General features: G+C 45.2%; 1 protein-coding gene across 1 annotated transcript in view; it reads left to right on the top strand.

Annotated features, from left to right (window-relative positions):
- The first annotated feature begins 452 nt into the window (after positions 1 to 452).
- The window catches only part of LOC121290806 (cell wall protein DAN4-like), a 40,530-nt gene continuing 22,134 nt past the window's right edge, over positions 453 to 18,848 (top strand). The window contains exons 1-5 of the mRNA XM_041211754.1: positions 453 to 1,436; positions 11,475 to 11,732; positions 14,936 to 15,048; positions 15,415 to 15,634; positions 17,628 to 17,765. Of these exons, the coding sequence (XP_041067688.1) occupies positions 506 to 1,436; positions 11,475 to 11,732; positions 14,936 to 15,048; positions 15,415 to 15,634; positions 17,628 to 17,765 (1,660 nt within the window). The 5' untranslated portion in view covers positions 453 to 505. The remainder of the gene's footprint in view (positions 1,437 to 11,474; positions 11,733 to 14,935; positions 15,049 to 15,414; positions 15,635 to 17,627; positions 17,766 to 18,848) is intronic.

The following is an 18,848-nucleotide window of genomic DNA, read 5'->3' as shown; positions in this document are numbered from 1 at the left end:
CACACCAGCAACAACTGGAAACCTAACGACCACACCGACAACAACTGCAAACCTAATGACCACACCAGCAACAACTGCAAACCTAACGACCACACCAGCAACAACTGGAAACCTAACGAACACACCAGCAACAACTGCAAACCTAACGACCACACCGGGAACAACTGCAAACCTGATGACCACACCAGCAACAATTGCAAACGTAACGACCACACCGGCATCAACTGCAAACCTAACGACCACACCAGCAACAACTGGAAACCTAACAACCACACCGACAACAACTGCAAACCTAACGACCACACCAGCAACAACTGCAAACCTAACGACCACACCAGCAACAACTGCAAACCTAACGACTACAGCAGCAACAACTGGAAACCTAACGACCACACTGGCAACAACTGCAAACCTAATGACCACACCAGCAACAACTGGAAACCTAACGAACACACCAGCAACAACTGCAAACCTAACGACCACACTGGCAACAACTGCAAACCTGATGACCACACCAGCAACAATTGCAAACGTAACGACCACACCGGCAACAACTGCAAACCTAACAACCTCACCAGCAACCACTGCTAACTTAACGACCACACCTGAAACTGCAATCATAACGATCACACCTGAAACTGCAAGCGTAACTATACCAGAAACTGCAAACCTAACGACCACACCAGAAACTGCAAGTGTGACTATACCAGAAACAACAACCTTAACCACCACACCAGAATCTATGACACTAACTACTGCACCAGAAAGAAGCACACTAACCATGGCACCAGAAGCTACAATCCTACTTACCACATCAGAAACTGCAACCTTAATCACAATACCAGAAACAACATCCCTAATTTCCATGCTAGAGACTAGCACCCTAATTACCACATCAGAAATTACAACTCTAACCCCCAGATCAGAAACTACATCCCTAACTACCACAACCTTAATTACCAGACCAGAAGCTGCAGCCACCACAACCTCATCAGAAACTACAAGCTCAGCGAGCATACTAGAATCAACTGCCTTAACTCCCACGCCAGAAGCAACACTAACTCCCACACCAGAAACTACAACCTTAACCATTACACCAGAAACTACAACTTTAACTTCCTCACCAGGAATTTTAACGCCATCTCTCACACCAGAACCTACAGCCCTAACTATCCCACCATTGACCAAAACAACACCGACTCTCAAACCAACCACAATTACCACAACATTCACACCGACTACCAGTACATTAAGCACCACACCAACCTCAAGCAATCCAACCACTGTGTCAACTACAATTACCCTAACTACTGCATCAAGCACAACTACCCCAACTTTCACACCAGCCCCAACCACCACGCCAACCACCGCAACGCCTGCTACTCCATCTGCTGCTACCATCGCTACAACCACGGCTACATCTCTTGCCTCCTGTGGTGAGTAACTTGAATATTGTTTTCTGTAGCACGCTGATTATATAATTACTTTTTATTGGTTGCGAGCAAGCTTTTCTAACAGTCATGTTAACTCAGGTCAGGATTGTCCCACCCTTTTCACAGGGGTGAGTGGGGAGCCACATTTCAAAATTTTACTCACTCAAGGGGCCGATGAGCAGATTTTGGAAAGAAATTTCAGCGCATTATTACAGGTGAATTTTTTTAAAAAAGAGATACTCAATGCAATGATGGAGCAGCAGGTTTGGTAAAAAAGGCTAAACTTTATTTAGGAGACATGTAGAGGTGCTTGCACGCTAGACGCAATCTCTCCATCGGAAACCCCACCCACTGGATTATCCACACAATTTACTTATTGGCCGAAGCATTCGTAAATGTAAGACATGATAGGTGATTGACAGGAGGGAGGGACAATGCATCTGTTTACTACACATCCTCCCCCTTTAAGTTTCTTAAATTTACAATGAAAGAGTGTCAGAAAAACCAGGAAACGTTTGTACTTTCTCTGGCGATTACAAATGAAGTCTCTAGGGGTTCCTGTCGAAGGCGGTTAGAGCGGACCAGCTCTACCGAAGGAGGCTCCTGAACAGGATTAACAAAATCTGGATCTGCACTAGGAAATACATCACTGGAACTTGGCAGTTCAGTTCCTGGCAACTCGTTAGATACGTCTGGAATACCAGCTCTAGAACGATCACACGCCTCAGAAATTGGCGGCAAAACATTAATCACAGGTTGTTCTTGCACTCGGTGGGATACTTCTCTAGGCTGGATATTATCTACGTGTTTACGTACAGTTCTATCTTCGACTTGCACTTGAAAAGATAGTGGTCCAGTCTCTGAAATGATGGCCCCTGGAGTCCCACAGGGTCCACTTGCAAAATTACGCACGTACATGGAACGTACAAGCATTGCTGTGTAAGTCGTGGTTCAATTATTCTGTCTCACTGTCACCTTCCCCTCTAGATTGGGGAACACCAAGTGTAAATGTGTACGCAAGTAACTCTGAGGGTTTCAAGCCCGCAGTAGTATGTGGTGTCGTATGGTAACTTAGGAGAAATCAGAAAACCGAAGAGGCTGAATTATTCCCAGGTTTTTCCAACCTGCACAACACTGCTTCCACTTTTCCTTTTCGTGAGTGAGGCGCTGGTCTGGCCTTGAAGAAACGTGGTGCTGCCTGGCAATCAAGGTGCTTTTCAGCTTGCATGCCCTTCAGTATTTTCCCAATTCACCTTGAAGAAATATGACACTGTTTTTCAAGAGCTCTGGAAATCCATTGGGCTTCAAATGGAATATTTCTGATTGGTCAAATTTTATTTTCTGGAGCCAATCTCGTCCCAAAAGACTGGGCCCATCCCTGTTTACGCTTATCACATGCAGTTGGGCTGTCTGTTGTTTGTAGCAGACTGGGACAGCGGCAATGCCTTTGACCTGAATGGATTCTCCAGTCTAAGTTCTCAGTTTGGCGGGCGTCCGGTCCAATGTCAATGACTGACTCCCTTCACTGAGGTACTTGAGCGTGTGCTCCCCAACAACAGTAGCTGAAGCACCGGTATCCATCTGCATCTGCAGTTGCTTGCCATTCATGTGCACTGTCACTGTAATGGGCTCAGAGTTAACAGCAGTCACATGATACAGAGAGTACACATCAGGAGTAGTAGCCTCAGCCTTTGCTGTATCAGTTAGCTCAACCAGATTTGTTTGGTGTTTTGCTGTTTGCCTATCCTTTGTTCTGTACTACCAATGTGGATAATTGCATTCTGCCTCTTTGAATCTACAAACATCTGCTCCATGATTTCTTTCACTTCTGTAGCAAGTGCGTATCTTATTAGCTGATCATTGGGCTACCAATACCATCAGGAAATATTCCCAAGTCTTTGTGAGGTGGGCATAGGACCGCGTTTAAAATCTGCTGTTCTGTTTCTCGTGCCACGCTCAGCAGCAGGTTCCCGGCCAACATGGAGTACTGCACCATTATCCACATGCTGCAAAGCCTGACAGTCTTTTGCGGCACTTTCCATAGTGAGAAAAAGCTCCAGGGCATGCTCGAAATACATACCGGATTTGGCTCGCAAGCGGCACTGTATGGCACCGCCCTTGACTCCGCTTACAAGTCTGTTCTGCCGCGTTTTATTCAAGGCATCCCCAAACTCTCAGTATTCGGTTAACTGTTTCAGATTCACCACAAAGGTGGCAATGGACTTTCCCGGGGCATGAACTCTTGAATTAAACTTGAAGCACAGCAGGATCACTGGCGGTTTGGGCTGAAAGTGCGATTTCACGGGTTCCACTAACTCGCTGTACGACTGAGAACTGAGTGTGTTCGGGCAGTCAGGTTTCGAATCAGGTTATACATTTTGCTTCCACATGCCCTTGGTAGGATAGCTTTATGCTTTTCTTTGGTGATAATTTCATTCGCAATGAAGTAAAACCCAAGGCGCTCAACATACTGAATCCAATCTTCAATGCTAGCACTATATGGATCAATTCTTCCAAACAACGGCAGTAGTGGTAAGTACTGTTTTTTTAACTTGGTTTTACTCACAGCAACCAGGGTGAAGTATACAGCTGAAATCAGTTTTATCCTCATCGCCAAATGTAATGACTTGATGGAGCAGCAGGTTTGGTGAAGAAAAGGCTAAACTGTGTTTAGGAGACATGTAGAGGTTCTTTGCACACCAAACGCAATCTGTCCATCGGAAGCCCCACTCACCAGATTCCCCACACAATAAGCTTATTGGTCGAAACCCCTGTAATCACATCACATGATAAGTTATTGACATAAGGAAGGGACAATACATCTAGTTATTGCAAGATATGAAATGAAGTAACTTACTGAGCAAAAAAAAACAATGAGTGATAAATAAAGATGTGTTCGAGTGTAATGGGGTGTGTGTTTGTGTTCACTCCCAGTCTGAGGGTGCTCACTCACACACCCTCACCCCCTGTGAGAGTGGATAAGAGTGCTTGATGGTGTGTGTGGGTGAGGGTGAATGAAAACCTTGATACTGAGAGGGTGCCAGACTTATGGACACACTCTGCCCCCGTACACACAGTCTCCCCCTCTTCCCCTCACACACACTCTCCCCTTCTTCCTCTCACACACACTCTTCCCCCCTCACACCCACTCTCCCCTCTCTCCCTTTCACACACTCTCCCCTCTCTCCTCCCATACACACACTCTCCCCCTCTTCCTCTCACACACACTCTCCCCCATTCACGCCCACTGTCCCCTCTTTCTCCCATCACAAATACTTTCCCCTCTCTCCCCCTTCACACCCTCTCTCTCCTTCACATACACTCTCCCCTCTCTCCTCCCTCACAAACACTCTCCCCTTTCTCTTCCTCACACACACTCCCCCCCACTCTCTCTCCTCACATGAACTCTCCCCCTTCACACACACCTTGCCCCTCTCTCCCCCTCACACACACACTCTCTTTCTCTCTCTCTCACCCCCTCACACCCTCTCGCACTCTGTCTCTAGTCACTTGCCTACTCAGGTGCCAGTGTGCCCAAATCCCACTGCCTCGTTCTCCATTCTGGATGCCTGGGCCCCACTTTCTAGCATCTCTACTCCCGGGCTCCCAGCTCCTGGGCTCCCTGCTCCTGGATTCTCCAGCCTTCATCTCCCTGCTCCAGTGCTCCCCAGCCCTCAGCTCTCTGCTCCTGTGCTCCCTGGGCCCCGAAAGCACTGTGGCTGATGTTCACTGCTCCTCCAATCACAAGTTGTTTCACTCCCATATTTGCTGTTGATAAGCTCACCAATGAGCCTATCACAGTGTCAATTACAATTACCCTGGCTCCAGGGGCTGCATAGAGCGGTTTCACAGGCTGGGTACAGTGGACGAACCTGACTTGGATTTTCTAATGTCTGTAACTCAGTGGAGTTCAGTATTCTAAGGGCGGGATTTAAAGGAATTTAAAAGGCTTAAGTCCCATCTTGCTTGCCACATGAACCCCAAAGCAGTGCGTTAAATTCATTCACAGATAACTTAAAGGAAAGAAAGACTTGTATTTTTAAAGAGCACTGAATGCCTCAGAGTGTTTTGTGGCCAATGAAGTACCTTTGGAAATGTAGGAAATGCAGAAGCTAATTTCCACCCAGGAAACTCCCACAAATGACAATGTGATAATTTGCAGATGATCTGTTTTATGTGATCTGGCTCGGGAGATAACTCCCTGGCACTTCTTTAAAATAGTGCCATGGGGTCTTTTACACCCATCCGAGCAGGCAAATTGTGCCTGAGTTTGACATCTTATCTAAAAGACGGAACCTCCAACAGTGCATCGCTCCGTCAGTACTCCACTGGAAACTCAGCATTGACTTTTCTGCTCAACCTCTGGAGTGGGACTTGAATCTGGAACTTTGCGATTCAGAGGAGAGAGTGCTACAAACTGAGGCACAGCTCCTCTTGACTGCCATGCTTCCCCCTGAAGGGTTTCTAGCTGCGGTGTCTGGCCTTTGGCATTCCTTTCCGGCTGTCGACCAGACTGTCCATTTGGGTAGTTGCTGGGCGGCAGACAAGGTGACAAAATGTTAATACAGTTCTAGCGTCATGATCGGCCAGACCGCCAGACTCCCAGGCTTCACTTACACCTTCCCTGCCTCCCAGTAAATATCTTGGATCTTTGGATGGAAAGAGGTGCTGTTAGGTAAGGTTCCTGCTTTGAGAGCTAGTGTGCTGTTGTGGTTATTTTGGCTGGCATTACAGGCCTAATTTTAACTCTGCAACCCAGGCAAGAGTGAGGCCAAATTCTTCTAGCCTGCCCATTGCCATTTTTAAAATATATTCATTCATACGATGTAGGCGTCACTGAAAAGGCCACTTGAGAAACTGGTGGGGAGCGACATTAGAGATTCCTAGGCCATTTCACTATAAGAGTCAATCACGTCAATATGCAGTCATATAGGCCCGGTTCTAACATGCCTTTAAGGAATATCAGCATGACATCACGAGAGGGGAAATGTTTTATGTGATTTTTTAAAAAAAAATCATTCATGGGATGTGGGCAGTGCTGGCAAGGCCAGCAGTTATTGCCCATCCCTAATTGCCCTTGAGAAGGTGGTGGTGAGCTGCCCTCTTGAACCACTGCAGTCCATGTGGTGTAGGTACGCCCACAGTGCTGTTAGGGTGGGAGTTCCAGAATTTTGACGCAGCAACAGTGAAGGAATGGCAATATATTTCCAAGTCAGGATGATCAGTGGCTTGGAGGGGATCTTCCATGTGGTGGGATTCCCATATGTCTGCTGCCCTTGTCCTTCTAGATGGTAGCGGTCGTGGTTTTGGAAGGTGCAGCCTAAGGATCCTTGGTGAATAACTGCTGTGCATCTTGTAGATGGTACACAATGTTGCTACTGTGCGTTGGTGGTGAAGGGAGTGAAGGTTTGTGTAAGGAATGCCAATCAACTGGGCTGCTTTGTCCTGGATGGTGTCAAGCTTCATGAGTATTGTTGGAGCTGCACTCATCCAGGCAAGTGGAGAGTGTTCCATCACACTCCTGACTGATGGTGGACAGGCTTTGGGGAGTCAGGTGGTGAGTTACTCGCAGCAGGATTCCTAGCCTTTGACCTGCTCTTGTAGCCATAGTATTTATATGGCTAGTCCAGTTCAGTTTCTGGTCAATGGTAACCCCCAGGATGTTGATAGTGGGAGATTCAGTGATGATAATGCCATTGAATGTCAAGGGGTGATGGTTAGATTCTCTCTTGTTGGAGGTGGCCATTGCCTGGAATTTGTGTGGCACGAATGTTACTTGCTACTCATCAGCCCATGCTTGGATATTGTCCAGGTCTTGCTGCATTTGGACATGGACTGCTTCAGTATCTGAGCAGTCGCGAATGGTGGTGAACATTATGTAAGCATCAGCGAACATCCCCACTTCTGACCTTATGATGGAAGGAAGGTCATTGATGAAGCAGCTGAAGATAGTTAGGCTGAGGACACTACCCTGAGGAACTCCTTCAGTGGTATCCTGGAACTGAGATGATTGACCTCCAACCACCACAACCATCTTCCTTTGTGCTCGGTATGAATCTAACCAGTGGAAACTTTTCCCTGTGTAGTAATTATTGTTTTATTTATTGTGTAATGTACCTTTAAGAATAATATTTGTTAGGAAAGATCACATGACCTGTTGTAACCAGTAAGAGAGTAATGAACTTAGAGAGCAGTGTAGAGATAGAGTTGGAGTTGAAAACACACATGTAGTCACTGCTGAGTATGTTGTAAATAAACTTAATGTTTCCACCCAAGAAGTGCCTGCAGATTAACTCTATTACTAATAGTACAACCCTGCCACCCTTACAACAAACTGGTGATGAGGATAAAACAGTATTGAACAGAAGGAATCAAGTTAGAAAGAAATCTCACCCAGTGATTGTAAGTAGCAAGCTCCGATAGAATTGAAGAAGTTATCCTCTCTCAAAATGCCGCAATTCGGGAGAATTGATCTTTTGGTACCAGCCATGGACGATTGGTCTCAATACATAGAACACCTCACGTTGTTTTTTCAAGTGAATGAGATTATGGGGGAAGAGAATAGGCGAGCAATCCTCTTGAGTACTTGTGGGAGCAAAACCTACGGTTTGATTTGAAGTTTGATGGCACCCTGTGCCCCAGATTCGAAGAATTTCAATGAATTGGTGGACCTCGTGAAGAGTCACTTCCAACCAAAGCCCTCAGTCATGGTGCAGAAGTTCAGGGTGAATCTGGATTTCAGCTAATTCTTCCCCATCTTTTTTCTATTGGTTTGCTGCCTCCTGGAAAATTGAATATTGCTGAATTCCTTCTGTTTCTCTTCATACTTTTCCAGAGGTACAAACTTTGACCTGAGAGAATCTTGTCGTGTGTGAAGTGAAATCTTTCAACAGGTTTTCTTTTTCCCTCTGAAGGTCACTCACCTCGTCTCGAACTCTGTCATCAAGCAGGCTCTCTTCCAGTTTCTTCTGATGTTCTTCCAGGTTTTGGCTGAAGACGGCCTGAATTTCTCCATGTTGTTGAGCCCTTACACACTCCTTTCTTAAAACAGGAACGTATTCAGCTCCCTTTTGGAATCTCTGTGACAAATCAAGGTTGATTTCCCTCAGCCAGTTTGGTCCTAGTAGGTTTGGTCCTCTGCCTCTCAGCACCAACACTGGTAGTTTTGCCAATTGGCTTCTACAATGGACAGTTACTCTGCTTGTGCCTTTTACTTGAATGTCTTCACCCGTATATGTTTTGAGCTTGGCAGCTAGTTTGTTCTAAGCTTAATTGATGTTCACCATTATTCAAGTATCTAAAGGTATGTTCCCAATTACAGTAGTGAAAGCTCCCATGTCCACTTCCATTTTAACAGGTTTGCCATTTATTTTCACTGATGCCTGCACCTTGATGGTGCTTGTCATTGCTGCCAGAATCTGGTGGGAAGGTGTCACAGAGTTCCGTCATTCTCTCTGTGTGCCCTCAGCACATTTAAGGTGCAGCTGGTCCCCATCTCATCAGCACCTGTGACCGGTGACGCTATGCTCCTGAAGGGGTCAGGTGCTGAAGGCTGACAGAGGATCGGGTGCTTTTAAAGTTTCATGGCTGAGTCTCCATGATATGTCCCTGATTACAGAGCCAGACAGGAGTCAGGCATTCACAGAGACTATGTGAAGATCTATGGTGTGCCCTCACTGCATGTTGTCATCATCCTCCTGGAATCGAGGGACTATTAGGGCTTCCGCTGTGTATCCATGACAGGAGCCTTATCACAGAAGGTATGTGTGCTGCCATCAGCCAGACATGAGTCAAATATTCACAGGTGCGATGTGAAGATCTATGGTGTCTCCTCACTGCATGTCGTAATCATCCTCCATAAATCTAGCAGCTATGAGGGCCTCTTGAGCATGCCTGCCTCATCTGGCCAGTGTGAAGGCCTTATCACTGTCATCGCCGCCTTTGAGGACCTTCTCACCCTCATCCCCATCGATGTCCTCCTCATCGGAGGAGACCTCCAACTCCTCTATCTCCTCCTCAGCCAGCTCCCCTCCCCATTGTGACACCAGGTTGTAAAGGGCGTAGCAGGCGATGATGATGCGTGACACCCTCCGTGGACTATATTGCAGGGCTCCACCAGACCAGTCCAGGCACCGGAACCTCCTTTTCAGCATCTCGATGGTCTGCTCCACCATGGTGCGAGTTGCAGCATGAGCTTCGTTATAGCGTTGCTCTTCTGCAGTCTGAGGCTGCCGCACGGGTGTCATCAGCCACGGCTTCTGTGGGTAACCCTTGGCCCCAAGAAGCCATCCCTGCAGCTGTGGACCCTGGAATATGTCGGGGATCTGAGACTGACTGAGATCGGTCAGTGCAATCACGCTGCCGTGCTCGGTCCATCCAGCATGGGGGGCATTATTCCGGAGGGCTGGGCTTATAATGATATGTAGATGTATTACAATGATGTTCCTGATTCCTGACGGTGGGAAACATGGCCCGCCATTGATGAGCAGAGCGGACGATTGCAAACTGGGTTCACAGCATCATGAAACTGATGTTTGGTCTTCTCACCATATTGTCCACTCACGCCACCGAACACACCCGACGCCAGTGGGCACGGAAAATTCTGCCCATAGAGTTCTAATGCCTACATGCTTTATACCTATGTATAACTATTCTACTGTGCCTCGTCTTAATAAATGAACCCAAAGCGTGTTTACCCAATCCCTTGTGTGTGATTAGGTATTATGTCATTATAATAGCACAACAGGCCCAGCTGAAAAAGTTTCTCTCTCTGCACTCTGCCAATTTCTTTCAAAATTCTAAAAAAAACTCAATCAAATCATCTAGCATCCTTCCATGTTCCCAGGAATCGAAGCCTAGTTTATGTAATCACACCTCCTAATCTAAACCTGGTGATATTCTGGTGAATCACACTGCACTCTTCCAAGGTCAATATATAATGAATATAAATACTATTTCTACTGCGCATCCATCACAGTGGAACAACTCCCAGGAATTCTGAGATTAAGTGACCTTTTTTTAAAAGGAGTCAGAAAGGCAAAGAGTCACAGACAGGCTCTAATATTGGACAGAGATTCAAGATAGTTTTGGCACCAATATCAGGAAATTTTCCTTTGCACATTGAGTGATCAATGCCTGGACTGGACTTCCAGGTCCAATGGTGCAGGTGAGAGTGCTGGAATCACTCAATAAAGTCAACGACAAGGGGACATAACCTACCAATCAGAGCCAGCTCATTCACAAGAGAAGTTAGGAAACAGTTCCTCATGCAATTGATGCTAGAAATATGAAATTTCCTCTTACAAAAATCAACAGATGCTAATGCAATTAATAATTTTAATCTCAAATGGATAGATTTGTGCCATCCGAGCTTTTAAGGGACATGGATCTAAGGTGGGTATATGGAGTTAAGATACAGATCAACCATGATTTCATTGAAAAGGGGGGAACAAGCTAATAGGCTAATTGGGCTCCTCCTTCCTGTTCCTGTGTTCCTATGTACAGCAGCAGAGTGGGAGCAACTTGGAAGAAATTCAAAGCCATTATGTTATCCATTCATAAAAGTATATCACAGACTGTTTGGGATGATCAAAGTGAATATGGTTGCGAATTCATACCCTCACTCCAGAACCCAAGCATAAGTCAGATGAACCCTTCACTGTCACCCCATACTGTATTGGAAGGGTTCTCTATTGCACTGGCGCTGTCCCTCAAGTGGGACATTAAAGTGAAGGACCCTCTGCTGGTTCTGGTAGGCATTAAACAACCCTAACAGAAACTACTTGTACAAAATATTGGAGTCCTCCCGTGCCCTAGCCACTATGTTAATGAACACTGCCCAAAAAACAAACTTATTGCCCATTCTGTACATGGAATCTTGCTGTGCACAAAATATCTACCACATTTACCTACATAGCGATAGACAGTGCAATTAAAAGTAAGGTGAAAAAACGTAGATGCTTCTCAGGGATGTGGAAATCTTTCTTTTAAAGTAAGAAGCCAACAAATGATCATTATTAAGTAACTCTTTATGTTTCTCAGTTCCAGTCAGGTTCATTCGTATGAATTTGATTCGTGTGAGTAGTGCAGAAATTTCAGTTTCCTGGGACACGAACAATGTACTTGCTGCGGCTCTTTATGAAGTCACTTTCTTCAGGGCTAATACTAAAATGTCCCAGTTTACAACGAGTACAAGAAAGGCAGTATTCAAGAAACTACTTCCTGATGTGGAATATCAAGTTGTTGTATTGGTGGAAACTTGCAACCAACAACAGACAATAGGAAGAAGAATCCGGACACGTAAGTCTTTAACGTTCGCACTTGAATAACAAAATATGACTCCTGTTCCTGGTTTATTCCTGGTTTATCCTTGTTAAACATCAGTAACTGTAAAAAAAACTGTAAAAAAACTGTTTCAGACAGATTAAACCTGCCTTTCTTGTTCCTTTTTAGAGTTTGTCAATGTTGTGGTAGTTTGTGCTTCTCTGAACTTTTCTCTGTTCAGCCTCATAAGCTACAAGTGCTCGAATCTACTTGCTGTTCCCCACCCACCCCCTTGCAGCCTCATTCTATTGGAAATTAATGCTCATGGGACCTTTCTTAGTCTACCATTCCTTCATGAGATTTGAAGGGCGTGGCATTTTTATATGTAGCACTGATCTCGCTTCATTCTACAGTCTTCAAGCTCCCAAGTTGAGTGTTTCCTCTTCATTTGCCTTATTTTTGTTGGTGTGATTTTCAACATTGCTGATGCTCTGCACTGGGAGGCTCAAACCTCTACCACCTGCTACTTAGAAAACTGACCTTTCACATTCATTCAGACTTTGCTTGCTTGTGTGCTTCGAGAAGTGGTTAAGGCCATTTGCTCTTTGGTGGGACAATTGACTGTTCACTCGACTGATACTTGGGATGGGGGGGGCATTATCTTATGAGGAAGGGTTGGACAGGCTGGGCCTGTATCCATTGGAGTTTAAAAGATTAAGAATTGATCTTATTGAAACATATAAGATCCTGAAGGGGCTTGACAAGGTGGGTGCTGAAAGGATGTTTCACTTTGTGGGAGAGACTAGAACTAGGGGACATAGTTTAAAAATAAGGTGTCCCCCATTTAAGACAGATGAGATTTTTTTTCTCTCAGAGGCCCATGAATCTTTGGAACCCTCTTCCCTGGAGAGTGGTGGAGGCAGGGTTAATGAATAGATTCTTGATTAACAAAGGAGTCAAAGGTTATCTGAGGTAGGCAGAATGTGGAGTTGAGGCTACAATCAGACCATTCAAGATCTTATTGAATGACAGAGCAGGCACAAGTCAGGAGCATGATGGAATATTCTCCACTTGCCTGGATGAGTTCAGATGCAACAACACTCAAGAAGCTTGACACCATCCAAGACAAAGCAATCTACTTGATTGGCACCTCATTCACAAACATTCACTCCCTTCACCACCAATGCACAGTGACTGCATTGTGTACCATCTATAAGATGCACTGCAGGAACTCACCAAGGCTCCTTCCAAACCCATGACCACTACCATCTAAAAGGACAAGGGCAGCAAATACATGGGAACACCACCATCTGGAAATTCCCCTCTAAGTCTCTCACCATCCTGACTTGGAAATATATCGCCATTCCTTCACTGTTACTGGGCCCAAATCCTGGAACTCCCTCCAAAACAGCACTGTGGGTGTACTTATACCACAGGACTGCAGCGATTCAAGAAGGCAGCTCACCATCACCTTCTCAAGGGCAATTAAGGCTGGGCACTAAATGCTGGCACATCCAGGGGTACCTGTGTCCCATGATTGAATTAAAAAAAGGCTCAAAGGGCCAAAAGGCCTACTCCTCCTAATTTGTGTGTTTGTATGTATATATGTTCGTTTGTAATCAGTAGCAAGGATACACCATTTGTAATGGTATTGAAAATGGTAGTTTTGATCTTTCCCAGAAGGTAGAGCCATTTTAGTGCAGCGGCAGTCAGAGTAAGCTAACTAATCCCTCTGGAATTTCAGCCTGATCAAAAGTGAATTTAAATTCTACTGCGTTAGCACAACACTGCCACCACATGTACAGGGAGCATGCCTGGGATGGTGGCAGTCTTCCATCCTGTAAGATGATGGTTTGTGCTGTAGTGGCCAACTCTGTGCTAGGCATCACCTTGGATCAGTGACTCAGGAGCCCCACTCTGACATGGCAGTCCCTGTTGCATTTGCTGCAGAGGAAAGACAGTGGGTTGAGATGGTGATGTAGCCATTGAAGCAGATGGTGGGTGACCACTCTACTATTTGGGAGCTGCCTGACTTGAGGTGAGTTGTGTTTGACCAGTGGACATGATGGTTCCTCCCACGGTCAGGAACAGCCCGTAGCATCTGTACTGTGTGCCAGTTGATCTGGGCTTATCAGTTGTGACCGCAGTATCCTGTGTGGTCTTAACACTCTGCAGTGAAACTGGAATGTCCTCTGGAGGGCAAAATTTATAGAGACCCTGGGTTGCCCAAGCATCAGGGTCTCCCTCTCGATCTCCCCAGTTGAGTCCAAAGGAATGCTAAGCACTATGACTGGAATTTTCCAGTCCCTCACACCAGCGGGATCTTCCGGTCTCGCCGATGTGAACGGAGATATTAATGGCTCCCTGGCTCCGCTGCTTGGGGGCTGGAAGCTTTTGTTGCAGGAATTTCCAGAAAGATGACATATTTAGACATCAGTGCTCCACTTTGGGCTCCACTCCAGATTTTATGGCAAGCTTTACTCACTTAGTCTTCAACTCTTGGGAGATACCCATAAGGCAGTGGAGCTATTTGCCTGTAGCTGGGAGTTTGGTTCATGAGTGCTAGGATGTGTTCACATGCCAGGGGGCCTGCACATTACATGTCTGGGGGCCAAACCTCCTCTGAGGCTTTAGCCTGGGGTCATGAGGGACACAATTTGTGTGCATGGCCATGAGGAGGCACAGCTGAGGACTTACTGTTGGAGAGGTTATGTACTGCCAGGGAGGGTCTTACGCATTTGGCTCTTTTTTTTTTGTTAGCCAGTGGTGTAGGCTGAAAATGAGAAGTAGCCAAAAACATGCTAACTCCCTTAGATCACATGTTAGATGCTTTCTTAGCACAATAGGCAGCAGTGCATCAGTCTCCTAATCTGAGGGCACTGAATTCAATCCTCAGAGAAGGCAAGGTTACTTACATGGAAATCCAGAGAAATGTACACATTCTGTTTCTGATAAGGCTTCAGGAGAACTCATGCCATCTGTGAACTGCAAAATCTTATCTCCGGTATCTGAGTTTCCAGCTCCAGTTCAAAGGGCGGTCTTCACTTGACTTAAAAGCTTACCTTCACACCGTCTGATCATGGATTTTTCAACTTTTCTTAATTCTTACCCTAGAAAGCTGTGGCGCACGGTCTCAGCTGCTGTGTCCGCAAAGTTGCTCGGCAACTAGACCGATGGGAATATTGCTTGGTACGTCCGCTCCGTGTTTTACTCAACGTGTTTTCTTTTATTTTCCAAAGGTGCCAAAGTGTTGAGTGCAAGAACAAGGGTTAGAAACAGGACATTCTTACCAGATTTTAGAGACGAAGAAAGTCAACTATATAAACAATTCGTAAATAATTTCATTCAAGATGTAAGTCTTTTCTCATTGTCAGCTCTTGTACGTGGAAAGAATGAAGCACTGTTTAATAATTAAAAGAGAAGCACCCAATATGTGTTTGTTTTTTGTGAATGTAAAAGAATTACAAGACGTTATTCGTGTGGCCGGAATAAGGTGATGGTCAATACTCAGTGTAATGAAACCCACTGGTGGTTCTCTCCTCCCTTATTAATGGGCACCGAGTGCTGGGGTCTGCCATGTGTATCTCCCGTAAGGCTGGTGGCAAAGGCAAGGCCAGCGGCAATTTTGTCAAGGAAAATTAATGTTGTGAGGGAGCGGAATAGCACCGGAAAATCTAGGTCCAGATTTTAGTCACTGACCACTTTTGTTTTGCTTCAGTTGCTAAGCGGAGTAGCTCGAAGGTTCAGAGTTTTATACGACCTTGGAAGGCTGAGAATTGTCGTAAATCGTCTTACGCCAGGGAGTGTGAATATAGATTTTGACATTGTGTTGTCAACGGATGAAAATGTCACATTGAGCGAAACCAGAGAAAAAATTGTCGATTCTTTGAACAGGAGTACAGAGTTTGACATAGACCTTGGAAACACTACTATAGCAGGTAAGGCATTTGACAACAAACCTTTCAACCATGTTAATAATTGTAAAATGTTAGCAGATATATCCAGGCAATACAGTATAATATATCTCTCTGCTCCTTTAGCTCTTACCTTTTATCCAACCCTTTTCTGTTGTCTCCATCATTAGTTACTGTGCCTTCATGTGTTGAGGCGCTTCACTTTGGAATTTCCCCTTAAATTCCCCCACCCCATCCTCCTCCACCTCGTCCAAGTTATTTAACATATTCCATAAAACCAAAATTTTTGATCAGAAGTTTTGATCATCCCACCCAACATCTCTTTCTTTGCCCCAGTATCCAATTTTGCCTGATTACACCCCTGTGAAGTGCTTTGTCCTGGATGGTGTTGAGCTTCTTGAGAGATTTTGAAGCTGTGCTCAAATAGGAAAATGGAAAACATTACATCACACTCCTGGTGTAGATGGTGGACAGGCTTTGGGGGATCGGGAGGCAAGTTACTCACACAGATTTGTCAGCACCTGACTTGCTCTTGCAGCCAAAGTATTTATGTGATTGGTCCAGTCAAGTTTTTGGTCAATGGTAACCCCTAGAATGTTGATGGTATGGGGATTCATCAATGGTAATACCATTGACCATCAGGCAGAGAAGGTCACTGCCTCGCATTTGTGTGGCACAAATGCTACTTGCCACTTACCAACCCAAGCCTGGATGTTGTGCATACCTTGATGCATACGAGCATGGACTGGTTCAGAATTGGAGGCATTGTGAATGCTACTGATCATTGTACAATTGTCAGCAAACATCCCCAATTCTAACCTTATGGTGGATGGAAGGTCTTTGGTGAAGCAGTTAAAGGTGGTTGGCCCTAGGATACCACACTGAGGGTCTCTAGTAATGATGTCCTGTGGCTGGGATGATTGGTCTCCAACAACCATAATCATTTTCCTTTGTGCTAGGTATGACTCTAACCAGAGGAAAGTTTTCCCCCGATTCCTAATGAGTTCAATTTTGCCAGGGCTCCTTGATGACACATGCAGTCAGATGCTTCCTTGATGTCAAGGACAGTCATCCTCACCTCCCCTCTGGAATTCAACTCTAGTGCCCATGTTTGAACCAGTGCTGTTGTCAGGTCTCGAGCTGAGTGGTCCTTGAAGAACCTAATTTGCGCATGTGCGCAGCTGAGTGCTGAGCCACTAGATGGCATTGTTCACAACACCTTCCATCACTTGGTTGATAATCTAGAGTAGACTGATGGGGTGGTAATTGGCTGGATTGAATTTGACCTACATTTTTGGACAGGATATACCTGGGCAATGTTGCACATTATCCGGTAGATGCTAGTGTTGTAGCTGCACTGAAACAACTTGGCTGGGGACTCAGCTAATTTTGGAGCACAAGCCCTCAGTACTACCTACTGCTGGAATGTTGTCAGAGCCTATAGCCTTTGCAGTATCTAGTGCCTTTAGCTGTTTCTTGATATCACGCAGAGTGAGTTGAATTGATTGAAGTCTGGCATCTATAATAATCAGGATCTCAGGAGGAGGCCAAGATGGATCATCTACTCGGCACTTCTGGCTGCAGATTGTTGCAAATGTTTCAGCCTAGTCTTTTGTGCTGACATGCTGGGCTTCATTCATCAACTTTGAGGATTGGGATATTTTGTGGTGCCTGCTCCTCCGGTTAGTTGATTAATTATCCACCATCATTCACGACTGGATGTGGCAGGACTGCCATGTGTTGGACTGAGTAACCTACTCTTGTTCTTACACTGCCAGGAAAGTTGCAGCAGTAAAAGAAAGAGATATATAGGAGGTAGTGAAGTGGAGGTGATTGAACAATCAGATGATATGCTTTCTCCTGTGTTCTGAACAAGAATTGTGCTGTCAGTCCATACTGGCTTGGGGCTGGGCAGACTTGGCCTTTATTGAACCGTCCTAACTCTTTAAAATCATTTTAAGTAACTCAATTCCAAAGGCTTCCATTTTCTAACACAGAACTTCCCTCTTCATTACAGAAAGAGACAGCTGCCTGTCAGGGCTGAATGACTGTTCCGTTCATGGAACTTGTATCAGACAGAATACAACTTACACCTGTCAGTGTAATACTGGGTTCAGAGACACAAGTCCCAGTGTACCTGGGAGGATATGTGAAGGTAGGACATTGTCTGGGTTTAAATAATTGAGTGAAAGTAACTTTTACTCTAAGTGATTGTTTTGATCTAATTCTTGTTTCAGACATTGATGAGTGTCAGACTGGAAAAAACTCATGCTCTGAATTAGCTGTGTGCACGAACACTCCAGGAAATTTCTTGTGCAGTTGTTTAGAAGGAACTATAGATACCAATCTGGCAAACCCAGGAACAGAGTGCAGAGTTAAAGATCTGAACTGTTTAAACCAGGAGTGGTGCAATAGTAAGGAATGTGAAAATTGATGACATTGGTGAAATTAATATGTGAATGCTTTACATGTTTATTTTACATTCATCTCAGCACCATTTTAAAACCCCTTTAACCATTTAAACTAAACGGGTTAATGACTTGTTTAAACTAATAGAGGAATGTCAAGTGGAAAGTTCTGAAGTCAGAGGATTTTTTTAGGGCAGAATGAGGCCTTTCAGCCTTTAACACCAGTGCTGGTTCTTTGAAAGAGTTCTCCAATTACCCCCATTAGATTGCCCTATCCCCAGAGCCCTGGGAATATTTTCCTGTTTCCATTATATAATTATTTCCCGGTTTTTAAAACATTTTGTCATGGGATGTGACTTCACTTGGCAAGGCCAGCATTTATTGCCCTTGAGAAGGTGGTGCTGAGCTGCCTTTTTGAAGAGTTGCAGTGGATGTGGTGAAAGTACACCCACAGTGCTATTAGGGAGGGAGTTCTAGAAAGTTTATCCAGTACCTATGAAGGAATGGTGATATAGTTTCAAGTTAGGATGGCTTGTGACTTGGAAGGGAACTTTCAGCTGGTGGTGTTCCCATGTGTCTGCTGCCCTTGTCCCTCCAGGTAGTAAAGGCCACAGGTTTGGAAGGTGCTGTTCAAGGAGCCCTGGCAGATTTGCTGCACTGCATCTTGTAGATGGTACACACTATGCATCGATGGTAGAGGGAATGAATGCATAATGAGATAGATGGGGTGTTGTTCAAGCAGGCTGCTTTGCCCTGGGTAGTGTGAGCTTTTTCAGTGTTGCTGGAGCTGTACTTATCGACAAGTGTGCAATATTCCATTACATTCCTGA

Source organism: Carcharodon carcharias, chromosome 18 (assembly GCF_017639515.1).
Source record: "Carcharodon carcharias isolate sCarCar2 chromosome 18, sCarCar2.pri, whole genome shotgun sequence".
Taxonomy (NCBI): Eukaryota; Metazoa; Chordata; class Chondrichthyes; order Lamniformes; family Lamnidae; genus Carcharodon; species Carcharodon carcharias.
The sequence above is the reverse complement of the archived record's forward strand: the minus strand, read 5'-3'. Positions and strand labels throughout refer to the sequence as shown.